This window comes from Muntiacus reevesi, chromosome 18, assembly GCF_963930625.1.
Source record: "Muntiacus reevesi chromosome 18, mMunRee1.1, whole genome shotgun sequence".
In the NCBI taxonomy this organism is placed as follows: domain Eukaryota; kingdom Metazoa; phylum Chordata; class Mammalia; order Artiodactyla; family Cervidae; genus Muntiacus; species Muntiacus reevesi.
Genome location: NC_089266.1, coordinates 55,775,682 through 55,793,368, shown reverse-complemented (window position 1 = coordinate 55,793,368; position 17,687 = coordinate 55,775,682). Strand labels below are relative to the sequence as shown.

Below are 17,687 nucleotides of genomic sequence, written 5' to 3'. Positions count from 1 at the left end.
CTGTTTCTTACTCTGCAGAAGAGGGAGAAATCCAACACTCATAGAGTTGTTACTCACAACATGTGTCTGGCTTGGTAACAAAACAGCTTGTAAGCTCAATCTTACAGGATATTATATAAACTAAACCAAAAGGCTTCTCTGGGTAAAGATACATCATTTATAAGATGTATAATCCTTAGGCCCAGACTAGTATATTTTAAGCTGAAAATGTGGTTTGATTTTAATGTTTGCACTGGTTCTGGCAATTTGATTATCAAAAAGTGGACAAGAAAATTCTGTATGACAAGGTACATTTGTTTTTCTTTCCATCCTGACTTTTCAAAAAAGAAAAAAAAAAAAAAGGCTAGTATACGAATTACATATGCTAGATGAGCTCAGGCGTTCAAAAATGCATTATCATTTTCACAGTCATCTAATTTAGAGACAGTGGAACAAGTCCAAGTAACAATTTTATTTTAGTCTACAGCACAATTTTTTTACATACATTTTAGTGGTTTTGACAGTGGTACTTTTGAGCAGACTTCAAATGAATCCACAAAAGTTAATACACTTAAAATTAAATATACACAACAAAACAAGAGGCATCCAGATGTTCAGAATCATGCAGAAGGGATGGTCTGGTTGGTGTTTTCACTGGGTACCTTGCCTATTTGGGGTTGCAAAGAGTCGGACATGACTGAGCGACTATCATTTTCACTTTTGCCTATTTAAGAATTCACCAGCAAAAGGCAGTTCTTCTGTTCTTCATTCCCATATAATTTATCAAAGTCAGAGTTCTAAACATACACACACCTTTAAGGCTACATCAGTACAAAATTTCAATGAACTGAATTCAATATACTGTCAAACTAACAATTCCAGTGATCAAATCCATCACCAAAAAACAGGCAATATCAGCACCAGATCTAAACGCAAGGTTATTTATTAAAACACCAACAGCAGATTAACCAAAAAGCAACTAATATGTTAATCTTAATATAAGACATTGAAGGAAAACCAAAAACAATATATTAAATATCACTCCACTGAGCCAGGATATAACTGATGGACAATAGATACATGAGTTTGCCAAACAGTGCTTTAAATACTTTTCTATGAAAAAAAGTGTATCAGGAGATGCAAAGGAAAAGTAGAAATGTGAATTTATGCATTTAGCTCCACAACTTAAAATGACTATCAAACTGGTAATATAAAGCTAAGTGCCAATAACTTAATCACTGGGCATCAGACAGGCATGACCGCTATTCACTGTAATTCATAACGCTCTTCAGGAGTGTTCAGTGGATGGCCAAGCCAGCAATCCTCTCTTAATACAGACTAGATACTCATCTTCTGTGGGAAAAGACCCTGAAGGAGACATGGCAAAGACATAGAGAAAAAGTTCTATCTTTTGAAAAAGTTAGTGATATCAAAATACTTTTCTATTGCTGGGAAACCAAACTAGGTCAAATACGTGGCCCAAAGCAGCACAGAATTCAGAGTCAGAGGTTGGCAGGAAAGTTTTGGAAAACTTGCAGTTTTTAAAAATTGGCAATTTCTCCATGCTTAATAAAACTATCAGAGAAGAGGTATAATGTTTGTTCATTTGTGGAATGTTGAAAGATTGCTGCAAAAATTCACATGAATGAAGAACCACAGAGATGTGCATCAATGAAGTATTTTTTAAAAATTTACAAAAAACTGAAGTTTCTATTTAAAAATAACCACGTATGCCAAGATGAAACATGGTAAAAAGTAGTGTAAGTTCTGTTCATGATTCTTTAACAGCTAATGGGAAAGTGATAGAAATAATTTTCTCTTAAAAAGGAAGTTTCGTTATTGCACTGACTTTTACAATCTGACCTAGTAATTTAGAAAAATCATGTAGTAAAATCTGTAAAATTAAATTACAAAATTCTGGTTTGTAAACATCAGTTGGCCAAGTCTCTCCAGAGTCCTTCATGATAGTGGAATGGAATGAATAGTTAATTCACTACCTTATTTACTTGCTGTGAGGGGGAAAACTCCAGAACACAGCTTTCATACTTTCACAGTAATTATATTCAAAAGATATAAAGAAAGTCAGTGCAATTGTCTTCTTTTTTTCTTCCTCTGTGCAATTTTCAGCTCTTATCCCACTCCTAAGTGCCATAATTGAAATAATACTGGTTTGGAGACCTAGTACAGATTGGTCATAAATGTCGCATAAAGTCTGTAGGACTTCGGTAAAGGTATTTCCAAATGGCATAGTAATGCACTGCAGCTGCCGTGGCCACGAACAGGTGCCAGATGGCATGGGCAAATGGAATGATGCCATCGCTCTTGAAGAACACAACTCCCAGGCAATAAATTAAGCCCCCGCAGGCAAGTTCATGAAGTCCATCCGTGTTGTTCTGTCAACAGAGGAAAAAAAAAGAAAAGATCTTGATGTTACTCTGATATGACAGCTAAAAACATCCCTGCAAATGCCCCCTAAGTCTCCTGATTTTCCAGACAACAAAGCAGCTCTGCAGACAGACTCCTTATCTGGAAACACGAACTACACTGAAATTGACCTGGATTACCCTCTGAATCGGCCGTCTGGATCTCACCAAGCAATCAGGTTATAGGTCCTGTGGCAAAAAGCAGCATCTTCTGCTCATCTGTAGCTTGTTTAAGCAGACTGCAATCGCATCTAAAATGAATGGTCATTCATTTTAATAAAGTACAGTCCCTGGCTTTCATCTTTCTCTTGAGGAACCTTCTTCCCTACTAACGTACACTCAAGCCGCTCTGCTTATAACCCACATCTCCAGCACGGTTTTCACTCCCTTTGTCGTCCTCAAATTCTGTTCTACATGAACCGCTTTTCTCAGACCCTTCCTCTGCTTCTGGGAGCTTGTGGCATAGCCATTCGGAAAACCACTGCTAGGAGTGACCTCTGAGATCACAGAGCACAATACAGTTCCTAACCTTCTAGATGCTCCAGGCCTTTTGGTCTTTGTGCCTGGGAGTTTTTTTAGCTCAGCAGGAAATTAACAGTCAGGTGTGCTTTAGCACAAAAAGCAGACTTTATAAAGTACTCTTGGTTTTCAAAGACCTTGACTCATCTCCAAATGAGACGGGGCTGTGTGAATGACAGGCGAAGAGAACAGAGGCAGGGCTCAAGATTCGGGTGGACATACTGAAAGCAGCAAGAGAGAAACAACAAACAACACACAAAGGGATTCCTATAAGGATAACAGCTGATCTATCAATAGAAACCCTCCAGGCCAGAAGGGAATGGCAGGACATACTGAAAGTAATGAAAGAGAATAACCTACAACCTAGATTACTGTACCCAGCAAGGATCTCATTCAGATATGAAGGAGAATTCAAAAGCTTTACAGACAAGCAAAAGCTGAGAGAATTCAGCACCACCAAACCAGCTCTTCAACAAATGCTAAAGGATCTTCTCTAGACAGGAAATGCAGAAAGGTTGTATAAACGTGAACCCAAAACAACAAAGTAAATGACAACGGGACCACACCTATCAATAATTACCTTAAATGTAAATGGGTTGAATGCCCCAACGAAAAGACAAAGATTGGCTGAATGGATACAAAAACAAGACCCCTATATATGCTGTCTACAAGAGACCCACCTCAAAACCAGAGACACATACAGACTAAAAGTGAAGGGCTGGAAAAAAATATTTCACGCAAACGGAGACCAAAAGAAAGCAGGAGTCGCAATACTCATATCAGATAAAATAGACTTTCAAATAAAGGATGTGAAAAGAGACAAAGAAGGACACTACATAATGATCAAAGGATCAATCCAAAAAGAAGATATAACAATTATAAATATATATGCACCCAACATAGGAGCACCGCAATATGTACGGCAAATGCTAACGTGTATGAAAGACGAAATTAATAGTAACACAATAATAGTGGGAGACTTTAATACCCCACTCACAACTATGGATAGATCAACTAAACAGAAAATCAATAAGGAAACACAAACCTTAAATGATACAATGGACCAGCTAGACCTAATTGATATCTATAGGACATTTCACCCCAAAACAATCAACTTCACCTTTTTCTCAAGTGCACACGGAACCTTCTCCAGAATAGATCACATCCTGGGCCATAAATCTGGTCTTGGAAAATTCAAAAAAACTGAAATCATTCCAGTCATCTTTTCTGACCACAGTGCAGTAAGATTAGATCTCAATTACAGGGAAAAAATTGTTAAAAATTTCAACATATGGAGGCTAAATAACACGCTTATGAATAACCAACAAATCATAGAAGAAATCAAAAAAGAAATCAAAATATGTATAGAAACGAATGAAAATGAAAACACAACAACCCAAAACCTATGGGACACTGTAAAAGCAGTGCTAAGGGGAAGGTTCATAGCAATACAGGCTTACATCAAGAAACAAGAAAAAAGCCAAATAAATAACCTAACTCTACACCTAAAGCAATTGGAGAAGGAAGAAATGAAGAACCCCAGGGTTAGCAGAAGGAAAGAAATCTTAAAAATTAGGGCAGATATAAATGCAAAAGAAACTAAAGAGACCATAGCAAAAATCAACAAAGCTAAAAGCTGGTTTTTTGAAAAAATAAACAAAATTGACAAACCATTAGCAAGACTCATTAAGAAACAAAGAGAGAAGAACCAAATTAACAAAATAAGAAATGAAAAGGGTGAGATCACAACAGACAACACTGAAATCCAAAGGATCATAAGAGACTACTACCAACAGCTCTATGCCAATAAAATGGACAACTTGGATGAAATGGACAAATTCGTAGAAAAGTATAACTTTCCAAAACTGAACCAGGAAGAAATAGAAGATCTTAACAGAACCATCACAAGCAAGGAAATCGAAACTGTAATCAAAAATCTTCCAGCAAACAAAAGTCCAGGACCAGATGGCTTCACAGCTGAATTCTACCAAAAATTTAGAGAAGAGCTAACACCTATCTTACTCAAACTCTTCCAGAAAATTGCAGATGAAGGTAAACTTCCAAACTCATTCTATGAGGCCACCATCACCCTAATTCCAAAACCAGACAAAGATGCCACAAAAAAAGAAAACTACAGGCCAATATCACTGATGAACATAGATGCAAAACTCCTTAACAAAATTCTAGCAAACAGAATCCAACAACATATTAAAAAAAAAATCATACACCATGACCAAGTGGGCTTTATCCGAGGAATGCAAGGATTCTTTAATATCCGCAAATCAATCAACGTAATACACCACATTAACAAATTGGAAGATAAAAACCATATGATTATCTCAATAGATGCAGAGAAAGCCTTTGACAAAATTCAACACTCATTTATGATTAAAACTCTCCAGAAAGCAGGAATAGAAGGAGCATACCTCAACATAATAAAAGCTATATATGACAAACCCACAGCAAGCATCACCCTCAATGGTGAAAAATTGAAAGCATTTCCTCTGAAATCAGGAACAAGACAAGGATGCCCACTCTCACCACTACTATTCAACACAGTGTTGGAAGTTTTGGCCACAGCAATCAGAGCAGAAAAAGACGTAAAAGGAATCCAGATAGGAAAACAAGAAGTGAAACTCTCGCTGTTTGCAGATGACATGATCTTCTACATAGAAAACCCTAAAGACTCTTCCAGAAAATTACTAGAGCTAATCAATGAATATAGTAAAGTTGCAGGATATAAAATTAACACACAGAAATCCCTTGCATTCCTATATACTAACAACGGAAAAACAGAAAGAGAAATTAAGGAAACAATACCATTCACCTTTGCAACAAAAAGAATAAAATACTTAGGAGTATACCTACCTAAAGAAACAAAAGACCTATACACAGAAAACTAAAACATTGATGAAAGAAATCAAAGACGACACAAACAGATGGAGAAACATACCGTGTTCATGGATTGAAAGAATCAATATTGTCAAAATGGCTAGTCTACCCAAAGCAATCTATAGATTCAATGCAATCCCTATCAAATTACCAACGGTATTTTTCACAGAACTAGAACAAATAATTTCACAATTTGTATGGAAATACAAAAAACCTCGAATAGCCAAAGTAATCTTGAGAAAGAAGAATGGAACTGGAGGAATCACCCTGCCTGACTTCAGACTCTACTACAAAGCCACAGTCATCAAGACAGTATGGTACTGGCACAAAGACAGAAATATAGATCAATGGAACAGAAGAGAAAGCCCAGAGATAAATCCACGAACCTATGGACACCTTATCTTTGACAAAGGAGGCAAGGATATACAGTGGAAAAAAGACAACCTCTTTAACAAGTGGTGCTGGGAAAACTGGTCAACCACTTGTAAAAGAATGAAACTAGAACACTTTCTAACACCACACACAAAAATAAACTCAAAATGGATTAAAGATCTAAATGTAAGACCAGAAACTATAAAACTCCTAGAGGAGAACATAGGCAAAACACTCTCCGACATAAATCACAGCAAGATCTTCTATGACCCACCTCCCAGAATGCTGGAAATAAAAGCAAAAATAAACAAATGGGACCTAATGAAAATTAAAAGCTTTTGCACAACAAAGGAAACTATAAGTTAGGTGAAAAGACAGCCCTCAGATTGGGAGAAAATAATAGCAAATGAGGAAACAGACAAAGGATTAATCTCAAAAATATACAAGCAACTCCTGAAGCTTAATTCCAGAAAAATAAATGACCCAATCAAAAAATGGGCCAAAGAACTAAACAGACATTTCTCCAAAGAAGACATACAGATGGCTAACAAACACATGAAAAGATGCTCAACATCACTCATTATTAGAGAAATGCAAATCAAAACCACAATGAGGTACCATTACATGCCAGTCAGGATGGCTGCTATCCAAAAGTCTACAAGCAATAAATGCTGGAGAGGGTGTGGAGAAAAGGGAACCCTCTTACACTGTTGGTGGGAATGCAAACTAGTACAGCCACTATGGAAAACAGTGTGGAGATTTCTTAAAAAACTGGAAATAGAACTGCCATATGACCCAGCAATCCCACTTCTGGGCATACACACTGAGGAATCCAGATCTGAAAGAGACACGTGCACCCCAATGTTCATCGCAGCACTGTTTATAATAGCCAGGACATGGAAGCAACCTAGATGCCCATCAGCAGATGAATGAATAAGGAAGCTGTGGTACATATACACCATGGAATAATACTCAGCCATTAAAAAGAATTCATTTGAATCAGTTCTAATGAGATGGATGAAACTGGAGCCCATTATACAGAGTGAGGTGAGCCAGAGGGATAAAGAACATTACAGTATACTAACACATATATACGGAATTTAGAAAGATGGTAACGATGGCCCTATATGCAGGGCAGAAGAAGAGACGCAGAAGTACAGAACAGACTTTTGAACTCTGTGGGAGAAGGTGAGGGTGGGATGTTTTGAAAGAACAGCATGTATATTATCTGTGGTGAAACAGACCACCAGCCCAGGTGGGATGCATGAGTCAAGTGCTCGGGCCTGGTGGGCTGGGAAGACCTAGAGGAATCGGGTGGAGAGGGAGGTGGGATGGGGGACCGGGATGGGGAATACGTGTAACTCTATAGCTGATTCATATCAATGTATGACAAAACCCACTGAAAAATTTTAAAAAAAATAAATAAATTAAAAAAAAAAAAAAAAAAAAGATTCGGGTGGACAAACTCGCCAGGATTTCTGGAGATGAGGAACCGGAAGGTCTCAGGTGCTGCAGGATGAGTGGGAACCTACGGCAGATCGTGGCAGGCCTTGGAAGGGACGACAGTGTGGGTGTTCCGGAGGCCTGGGCCCTGCGGCTGCGACCTTGGGAGCCTTGGAGCAGGTCCCCACGGCAAGTCCAACAGGGGACGTGGGGAGCTCCAGTGCTGTGGCCTGCCTGGGCCGAGGCTAGGGCAATGGCTGCACTGGACACAAAGCCAGGCATGGGGACCCAGGCCGGGGTGAGGGGTCAGCCCCATTTTCAAAATTCACATGAGCACCGTGGTATTTGCAGGATCAAACAATGAGGAAGGAGACTTCTTAGACCGCTCCTTAACCTTGGTAAGATGGGACTCCAGTTAGATTTCATTTTATTTAAAAAGTAAAGCATAGCAAAACAAAACACCAGACACATTTATTATTTCTTAGAGGTCATAAAGCAATTAATATACATTAATACAAAATTCCCTGTGTACGTGTATTAGGGACACTTTTTCTTTAGAGAGGGTTACGTTTTCCTAAGGGAGGGGTAGGATTCTTACAGGAGCATCTGACCCCCCAGTTAAGAGTCACTCATCTAACACAGCCTCCTTATTTTAGAGATGAAGAGACTAAAGTCAGAGAAATAAGTACTGCTTTATCAGCTTTCAAAGAACCAGAACATAGTTAATCTTAAAACCAGATTATGTCTGCTTCATTATCAACACCATTACTGTGTTTCTATGTCCCTATTAAATGTTTGAAACATTCATTTAATCTTCACAACCCTAAATTAGGTAGTATTTTTATCCCAACTCCACAGATGAAAAACCTAGAATATATAGAGGTTAAATAATTTACCCATGGCCACGGAGCTTTTAAGTATACCAGAATCAGGATTTGAACCAAGACCAAGGTGTTTTGTTTCCTGAAGTTATAGTCCTTTTTGTAGGAGGGAAGAAGGTCTTTTAAAGATTGATGATTCACTTATATAGTGTAATGCATAGATATTAAGTGGACTGTAAGGTTTTGTGAAGTACACACTTCTATGTAACTCATATCACCCTTATCAAGATATACAAATATCCTAACACTCCACAAAGTTCTTTGGTACCCCTTCCCAATCCTAGACAACCCCTTCCACTAAAGCAACCACTGTTCTTGTTGCTATTATCACAGACTAAGCCTCTCCATTCTAGAACCTCACATAAATGGAATTATACTGTATGTAGAGTTTTGGGTCTAGCTTCTTTTTTGCTCAATATAATATTTTCGGTGCTAGTGGTGAAGAACTCACCTGCCAAAGCAGGAGATGTAAGAGGTGTGGGTTCAATCCCTGGGTCAGGAAGAGCCCCTGGACGAGAAAATGGCAATCCACTCCAGCATTCTTAACTGGAAAATCTCATGGACTGTGGAGCCTCACGGGCTACAGTCCATGGGGTTACAAAGAGCTGGACACAACTAAAGCAACTTAGCATGCAAGCACACACATATATGCATGCAGATGCTAATGTATATAAGTCATTCATTCCTTTCTATTACTTAGCATTTCACTGAATTAAAAAAAACAATTTGTTTATCCTTTCCATTTGGGGGCTATCATGAATAAAATTTAATACTTTTACTGTTTTACAAGTCCTTTTGTAGATACATGTTTTCATTTTTGCTGAACTATAAATATATGCTTAATTTTATAATAAACTGCTAAGCAAATTACCAAAGTGGTTACATTTTATATTTTCCCCAACAATGGATCGAGGTTCTAGTTATTTCACAAACTTGTTGGTATTTGGTGGTGTCAGCCTTTTTAATTTAACTATTCAGTATGGTGTGGTGGTAAGCTTTTAATTTTCATTTCCCTGATTTCCTAGATGACTGGTGACATTGGACAGTTTTTCAAGGGTTTACTGGATACTTGTATCTCTTTTTTATTACTGATTTAGAGTGCTACAGTATTTCATACACATCCTTTGTCAGATACATAAAGAGAAAGCAAATAATTTCTCCCAGCCTGAGACCTATTAAAGTTCATTGATCTTGTTTTCTGCAGTATCCCATCTATTGTTGTGATCTTGCTAGGATCACATGGAATACTTGTTTTGCTCTGCGTTAGTCTCTCCATTCTGGCTGGTCGGAACTCTGGGGTTTCCAGTACTGGGCTCATTCAGTTATATCCACTTGCTTCACAGCCTTTCAATAGCTATCTTCAGCCAGGATATGCAGCGTCTTGCCTTGCACAAATGCCGCTTAGTATCTGGGCAAGGACTCAAGGAAATCCCTTTCTAGATTTCCGGAGACTCTTCTCTGTGAAGCTCCCTCGTCTCCAGGACCCTGCCCCAGCCCGGGGGGCTGAATTGCTGGTTTGCTTCCTCCGCCCAGACAGCTTCTCCTGGACTCCAAACAGGGAGAAAACTGCAGTGCATTTGAAGCTCATCTTTTGGTTTCTCTCTCCTCAAGAATCATAGTCCTCTATGTCTGTGTCCAATGCCAAAAAATCGTTGTTCATGCACTTTACCCACTTTTATTGCTCTTTGTGGTAGAAGGGTGATTCTGATACCCGTTATTCTGACTGCAACACCGAAGGTCTGAGTCTTCATCGTCTGTACTGTTCCTGTTGCTTCAGATGGCCCGTGTGCTTCCTTCTGACCTGGTCTCTGTCCCGCTCACAGGTTTCATCACAGAACTTGTGTTAGCTGCACGGTCACACCCCTCACATGTAAAAGCACATTCAGTCGCTCCTGCTTCCCCGTCCCCGGGACTGCCTTCACGCCGTGCCCGCCCTCCGGGACTGCCCTCACGCTGTGTCCATCCTCCGCGACTTCCTTCATGCAGTGTCCATCCTCAGGGACTTCCTTAATGCCGTGCCCGTGCTCCGGGACTTCCTTCACGCTGTGTCCATCCTCCATGCCACTTGTACCACTCTCATCTCTTGGTTCCTATTAGTCCTGAATCAGCTTAAACAGCACTTCCTCTGGCACCTCTGACAGGTGCTCCCAGAGCAGGCTGCACCTTCCCCAGTCAAGAGACATAAAACTTGATGGCCGCTTCTCATTTTATATGAACTGTATTTTTCTGCTTGATTCTAAGTTCTGTCAGGGCAAGGGTGGGAATTTTCCTGTTTGATTAACATGAACAGTAGTCACCTGTTATTGTACCACTTGAAAATGTCCATGAAAGATTACACTAGTAAAAATACTGGATAAACTTGTTTTTTACGATACCCAGAGGGAATTTACTTGAAGCTTCACTCTAATGATTAGTAACCCATCAAACAGACCTTGCTCTGGGTGTCCTCAATCGCCTTCCAGGCAGGTTTTCTCACTTCGTCTTTCACCTCCCTCCTCTCATCATTCCCTGTTGCCTTTACCAACTAAACTACATATATTTTTGGTGCAAGGTAAATTACTAAAGCCATTATAAATCTCTTATCTCAAAGAACATATCTTGTTACAATCTCATAAAACATACCCTCCGAAAAAACATAAGCAAACATAAATCCTAAATCTTTTACAGGTACTTTTGTGACCAGGGTGAGAACTATACACAGAAAAATTCTTACAGAGTACCTGCGAGCTCAGGAGTGAAATTATGGGTACATTTCTGACCCTTGCAGGCTAAGAAGAGAGTTCAAGTAAACAAACCATGACTTCCTTAATTAATACCCATAGTCAGTACCCAAAAATGCGGAGTATAGACTGGAAATACATAAGCTAAAGGCACAAGTGGGCGGGATTGTGAGGTCATTACATTACTGTTCCAAACTGACAAATACACATGGATTTCTCAACACTGATTAGTCTGACTGGGGCTACAAAACATACGTGCAACTGACTCCTACAGGTAATGCCTCACTTTCCCTCATTAAAGTCCCCAGGAAAATTTCAGGCCAAGTTTAAAAAAAAAAAAAAAAAAAAAGCACTTTCTTGGGAAAGAGAAATAGCGTGACTTAAAAGCAAGTGAAAGGAAATGTAAGAGTGAAGGGATTAAGGAATACCCAATAAAATGTTGAGCCAAATGACCTTTTGAAGTCCTTCCAATGCTTAAATTTTAAGGAGTCATTAATTTAACTGTTTACAATAGCCAAGACATGAAAGCAACCTACATGTCCATCAACAGAGGAATGGATAAAGAAGATGTGGTACATGTATACAGTGGAATATGACTCCACTATAATTGAGTAATGTTTTTAATATTACAAGCCATTAAAAAGAATGAACTAATGCCATTTGCAGCAACATGGATGGTCCTGGAGACTGCCATACTGAGTGCAGTAAGTCAGAGGAGAAAGATTTATGACATCGTTTCTATGTGCAATCTAAAAAGAAATGAAACAAATGAACTTATCCACAGACTCAGAAAAGGCAGCTATGGCTGCCGGGTGGGGAGGCGGGCGGGAAGGGACGTGAGGGAGTCTGCACTGAGACGCACACGCTGCTGTGTGTAAAATGGACCCAGAAGGCCCGCTGTACAGCAGATGCCTGCGAGGGGCGCTGGGGGGACGGACACACGTGTGTGCAGGGGCGCTCCGCTGTGCGTCTGAGACTTCACAGCACTGTGAACTAGCTATACTCCATATAAAATAAAAAGGTTTTAAAAAATTAAAAAATTTACCCTTGTCCATGGATTTAAGTTTAGGACACTAAGTAACTTATTCCCACCTCCACATTATCTCACACCTCTTTGTGTAAAGGGTGGAAGTGGAGATGGGGTGAATAGAAAGGTTATCCCAAAGAACAAATACAGCAGATTACCATATGGAAGGAGACACTTAGATATATAGCTTTTCCAAACTATAGACAGCAAGTAGTGCAAGTTGTGGCACTTTGTAATTTATATATTTTTTCTTTTGAGTCTCTAATTAATAGGCATATTTTAACTTCAGAAATAAAAGCTACAGAAGCTACAGATTTTATCTATAGATATATTAAAAGTCACAGTAATTGGAAAGAAAATAAGGTGAAATAACTAAATTATGAAGAAGCTTCTTACCATTGAGGTTACCACCAAGGCAGGAGAAAAGCCCATTGTGAGATAGAAAAAGAGCTCAATCACCTTATACCTGCGGAAGAGAAAGGTGTTAACATAATTTATCTATTCCTACACCACTTACACCACTTCCTTACCAATTTTTTTTCTTTTGAAAAACAAATTAAACTCTTAATGAAATATATTTCATTTCAAATGAAATGTATTTTCCCTATAGGAGACCATTAAGCCTCTAACTGAAATACTGTAGTTGAGTAACAATGAACTAATATTTCTTTCAGGATTGTTGTTGTTTTAGTCATTAAATCCTATCTGACCCTTCTGTGACCCCATGGACTCTAGCCCTCCCAGCTCCTCTGTCCATGGGATTCTCCAGGCAGGAATACTGGAGTGGGTTGCCATTTCCTTCTCCAGGGGGTCGTCCTGACCCAGGGACTGAAGCTGAATCTCCTGCATTGGCAGGTGGATTCTCTACCACTGAGCCACCGGGGAAGCCCTTTCAGGATTGATGAGGCATCAAATTCTACATGCTACATGGAAAATGTTCTTAGCCAGAAGTTATCCCTGAGTCCAATTAACCATGCACTTTCCCTTCCTAATCCCAGTGTTTGCCTTCACCACCATTCCAATCCATCACTATAAGACACTGAAATTAAGAAGCTGCACGAGGAATAGCTTGGCGCCTCCTCTGTCAGTGGCCAAGGGATGCGGGCCTTAAAGAACTAAGGGAACGTGTTTCTGATTGTCTATTTTGTATCTGCACAAACTCTTAATTTGTAAGCCTCATCACCTTAGATGCAGATTATCTGAAAATGCTATAAAAACATACTGTACTGAAATTCAAGTTATATTTATGCCTAGCCAAACTACACTTTTCCTCGAAGGCAAGGACCAAAGTATATTTATGTTTGGACCTGCAGGGCCTAGACCAGTATGTGGCACCATTTAGGTTTTCCCTAATACCTGCCAAACCGAATGGCCAAGGGTGACTTGCATCTTGTTCTTAGTGTTTTGTGCTCAAAGTTCACCAGGAAGTAAGCATATCAGGGAACTGGGGAAGAATGTGGGTTTGGTTTACATCAGAAGGCCTGAAATAGGAGAAAAAATAGTTGTCTTACTTTACTTCCTATTTTATCCAAGGGTATAAATTAGGGGTTTGAGTCTGAGAAGCAAACTGTTCCCTTGGCTATATATAATGCATAACACCACTCAGAATTGCTAATTATGGTCAAAAATGCACTTAAGGGAATTTCAAAGTTAGAGAGAAGTTAGCTAAAACTACTATTTTCTTCTGAAAAGAGAAAACAATGTATTACTTTGTGACAAGCGCACGTTATATTCAATTCTGAGGGCCATTCTGCCAAAAACAACAGATAAAGAATTTAATAAACTGTATCCAAATAAATGATTTCATAGTTGTGAGTTTCTCAAATTCAGGCATATGAAATGATGAAAAGAGCCATGGAATAGGAACTAGGCCACCTGGGTCCTAATTCCAGATGTGTCACTGATTTCATGCATGTACTAAATGTTCTCAGTTTTCAAGCATGAAGCAGAAATAGATGACTTGAAGGTCTCCTCTAGAACTAAGACACTAAATTTCAATAAGCTTTCTTTTTATGCTGCTTCACACACTAGGACCTATGAATAACAGGTTAAAAAAAATGTGTTCCATGGTGAGGATACTAAGAGTTTGTATACCCTTCCAAACATCCCCCTTCCCAGGAGTCCTAGAACAGCCTCTGGGTTCCTAACTAGGTTAAGTGTTATGCTGGGGGCTTAATATCGATTATCTTCAACCTTCCTAGAAACTTAGAAAAGCAGTTATTTTTCTCATGTGGTAACTGTAAGTCACAGAGAATCAGGCTAGTTTGCAGATACGACTAGTCTGACTGAGGATGTGAAGTGAAGTCTGACTCATTTCGGAGTCAGAACTGAACTGCCATTGCCGATGAGGGAGAAGTCTACTTTGTCCTTCGGCTACATCATGTGTTACACAGGTACCATTCATCTGGCTGCAGCAATCTGTCCACCAATGATAAAGAGAAAATGGTTCTGACGATTTGTTAAAACAATATATATTCTGTTTATGTATTTCTACTATTTTGAAGTGCAAATATAAAGTAAATCATACTGTAATGTAGATAAAATTTAGGAAGTTAATTTTAAAGGTATTAAATGTAAATTATTTTCTCTTACTTTTCATGGTAGAGAAATACATAAATGGTTCCTCCAGCTGCCATGAGCCAGATAAACCAACGCATATGAGATGCCAGGGGTCCAAGTTCACGGAGATTTAACCTAAAAATGTAAACATGACAACAGAGAACAGAAGTGATAAATGAAAGGAATTCATACAACCTGTGTTTTCCTCTAGTCCTGAAAACTGAGAGAGAGGGTACGAGGATAAGATCAGAAAGAAAAGCACTCAACACGTGGTGGAGGTATTTGGGCAACTGGGGTAAAATTAATAACTTAAGGATAAAATTGCTGTTCAACCTCTAAGACGTAGAATCAGTTTCAGTGTGGTTTACAAACAGAACCAGCTGAAAGGAGACATGTAGAGCTGAGTCCCAGCACACCGTGATACCCGACTTTCCTGACTAGGCGGGCTGCTGCAAAGCACTTGCCTTCTCATTCCTGACTGCGTACTTGAGAGCAGACTGTTTGCAAAGATTACTGAGAACAAAACCCTGACCTGGATCACACACACACACACACCAGATACCTAATACACAGACCAAGTATCTCTGCCAAGAGAAAACATCAGAAGAATTAGCCCAACATACATCATGTAAGATATTTTGTTAGAATTTAACCATGGACTCCTGCGAAGCCTGAATTTAAAATGCTACAAATTCATCTGTACTAAATTCTGATTAAGAATAGATATGGAGAAAAAAATGTTATTCTGAATGACTATTACTATAAAATTAATATTTCCAAATGGAAAAGGTACCATCTGCATATCGGAGACTTACATGTGAACAAACTGTTTACTGTAATATCTGTTTCCTCAGTCTACATTTAAAATTCTTATTTACTTATTTTAAACTGAGGTATACTTCACAAAAGCCTCCAAGTATTCTGGCTCCAACATGATGCAGACCTATAATTTAGTAACAGGTACTAGGGAGAGACAGCACTTACTTTTTACTACAACACATAATTAGGTTTCTTTTGAATGATGGATGCCACATTAGTCAGAATCCAGAGACCGGCTGTTTGTAATGACTATAGTAGTTGACGGCATAATATGAATTTCCTAGTGGTTAAAACTGGACCACACCGTGGTAGAGGAAAACTAATTTTTCTTTAATTACAGATTCAAAACAGCAAAAGACTCTATCTTGTCTATACCAAAAAGACAGGAAGAACCAGGACACTGAACTGAATACTAGGCATTTTAAATAGCTAACTAATTAGGCTAGCTCTCTTATTCATATAGCTGAAGAAATGAGAGACGCACTCCACATATAGTAGCTACTGTGCTGTGAAGACAAGCAATATAAATTTCAAAAGTGAGCTTATTTTCTTTATATATGTATATTTATAGCATTTCCATTTAAACAATTAGATGTCCAAGTATTCTGAATAGCAGAAGCACAGAGAAAGAACATGGAAGGCAAAGGTAATGCATTTTCAAAGTGAGCGTGCTGCCTACACACAACTTTGTAGCACTTAGCTCAAACATTCCAGTGCAGATGTGTGTTCTGAACGTCAGCAACCTTCTTTCCTTAAAATCTGCAATCTGACTCAAGCAAATAAAAGTGGGAAAGGAAAAAAAAACACCATGTATGGATGTGGAGGGCAGGGACAGGAAGACAGGAGGGAAGGACTGAGAATTCTCTCATAAAAATGCTGTCTTCAGAAACAGAAAAACTGTATCTTACCATGGCGCGTAGGACGCAGCAATGAAGAAGTAGATGACCATCCTGTCGCACATGTGAAAGCAATGCTCCACCGTCCTGCGGGGGAGACACATCAGACCAAGTTCTCAGGAAATGAGAGACCGGAAGTAGGGGTTACCACGCCGCTAGGCCACGACTGCCACCGTCCTCAGTTCTCAGGGCACACGCAAACTGGCTTACAAAGTCACACGGCTTTTTTAATAAGATGAAGCCACAAATAAAAGCTTTATTTTATTATTAAAGATCACACATACCGAAGATCCTCTTCATGTAGGAATCCCACAACAATCAGAAACTCTGAAATTGTTAAAAACTAACAAGCAAAATCTGTGCTTTCTGATGTTTTCCGTTTCTTTTAGATCCTATCTAACAGGAAAATGAAGTTCCATGAGGGCAGACCACCTCTCAACCCCTACCACGGTGCAGGGCACAAATCTGTGAAGGCTCAGTAAAATACTCCCTCAAGCCAGTCTTTTTCGAAAGTCTCTGAAGCAGCCTTTACTCCAAATATCTTAATGCAGACAGTAAGTTGCAATAAAGCAAATTTAGAAACTAATTTAGGAACAGCAACGACACAAACCAGGGGAGAAAAAGGTGTATCTGCTGTCACGAGGGTAGTCACCTGCGCTTCTAAGCAGGTTTTCTCCTTCTGCAACTGAAGGGTCAGGAAGTATACACGATCTGGCTCTCTGAGGTCTATTCACAGAGCGGATAAGACAGGATCTGCCCTTCGCTGAGGGAACGTAAAAAGGACAAACGCACTGCACTGTCTTTAATCCACTTTGGGCCCAAGGGGTAGACATGATGGCCTGGTGGTTCACCAGCATTAGACCTGCCTCACCACACACACTGCAGCGGCCAGGCAGGCCGAGGGTGTTCAGCCGGGCAGTGCTGGTCACTACATTAATGTTCTCAAGCCTGAATGCCTTTCAGAATCACCCGGGGAAGTTACAATACAGTCACAAACTCCAGTCCAGAAGATGCTGACTTAACAGGGCTAGAAGATGAGGCAGAGGTGGAGGGAAGAAGGAAATCTCTTTTTTCAACTGCTTGCACGACTGTGATTCTGAGCCAGTTCTGGCCTTTCTAATTCTGCTTCCAGATGGTGGCAGCACCCAAAGTCAAAC

General features: G+C 39.4%; 1 protein-coding gene across 2 annotated transcripts in view; it reads right to left on the bottom strand.

The window, feature by feature from the left end:
- Positions 1 to 431: 431 nt before the first annotated feature.
- Positions 432 to 17,687, bottom strand: part of MMD (monocyte to macrophage differentiation associated) — a 31,950-nt gene continuing 14,694 nt past the window's right edge. For both annotated transcript variants that reach the window (XM_065909924.1, XM_065909925.1), the window contains exons 4-7: positions 16,543 to 16,617; positions 14,849 to 14,950; positions 12,653 to 12,722; positions 432 to 2,372 (exon numbers count right to left, since the gene is read on the bottom strand). In XM_065909924.1, coding sequence (XP_065765996.1) covers positions 2,172 to 2,372; positions 12,653 to 12,722; positions 14,849 to 14,950; positions 16,543 to 16,617 — 448 coding nt within the window. In that variant the 3' untranslated portion in view covers positions 432 to 2,171. The remainder of the gene's footprint in view (positions 2,373 to 12,652; positions 12,723 to 14,848; positions 14,951 to 16,542; positions 16,618 to 17,687) is intronic.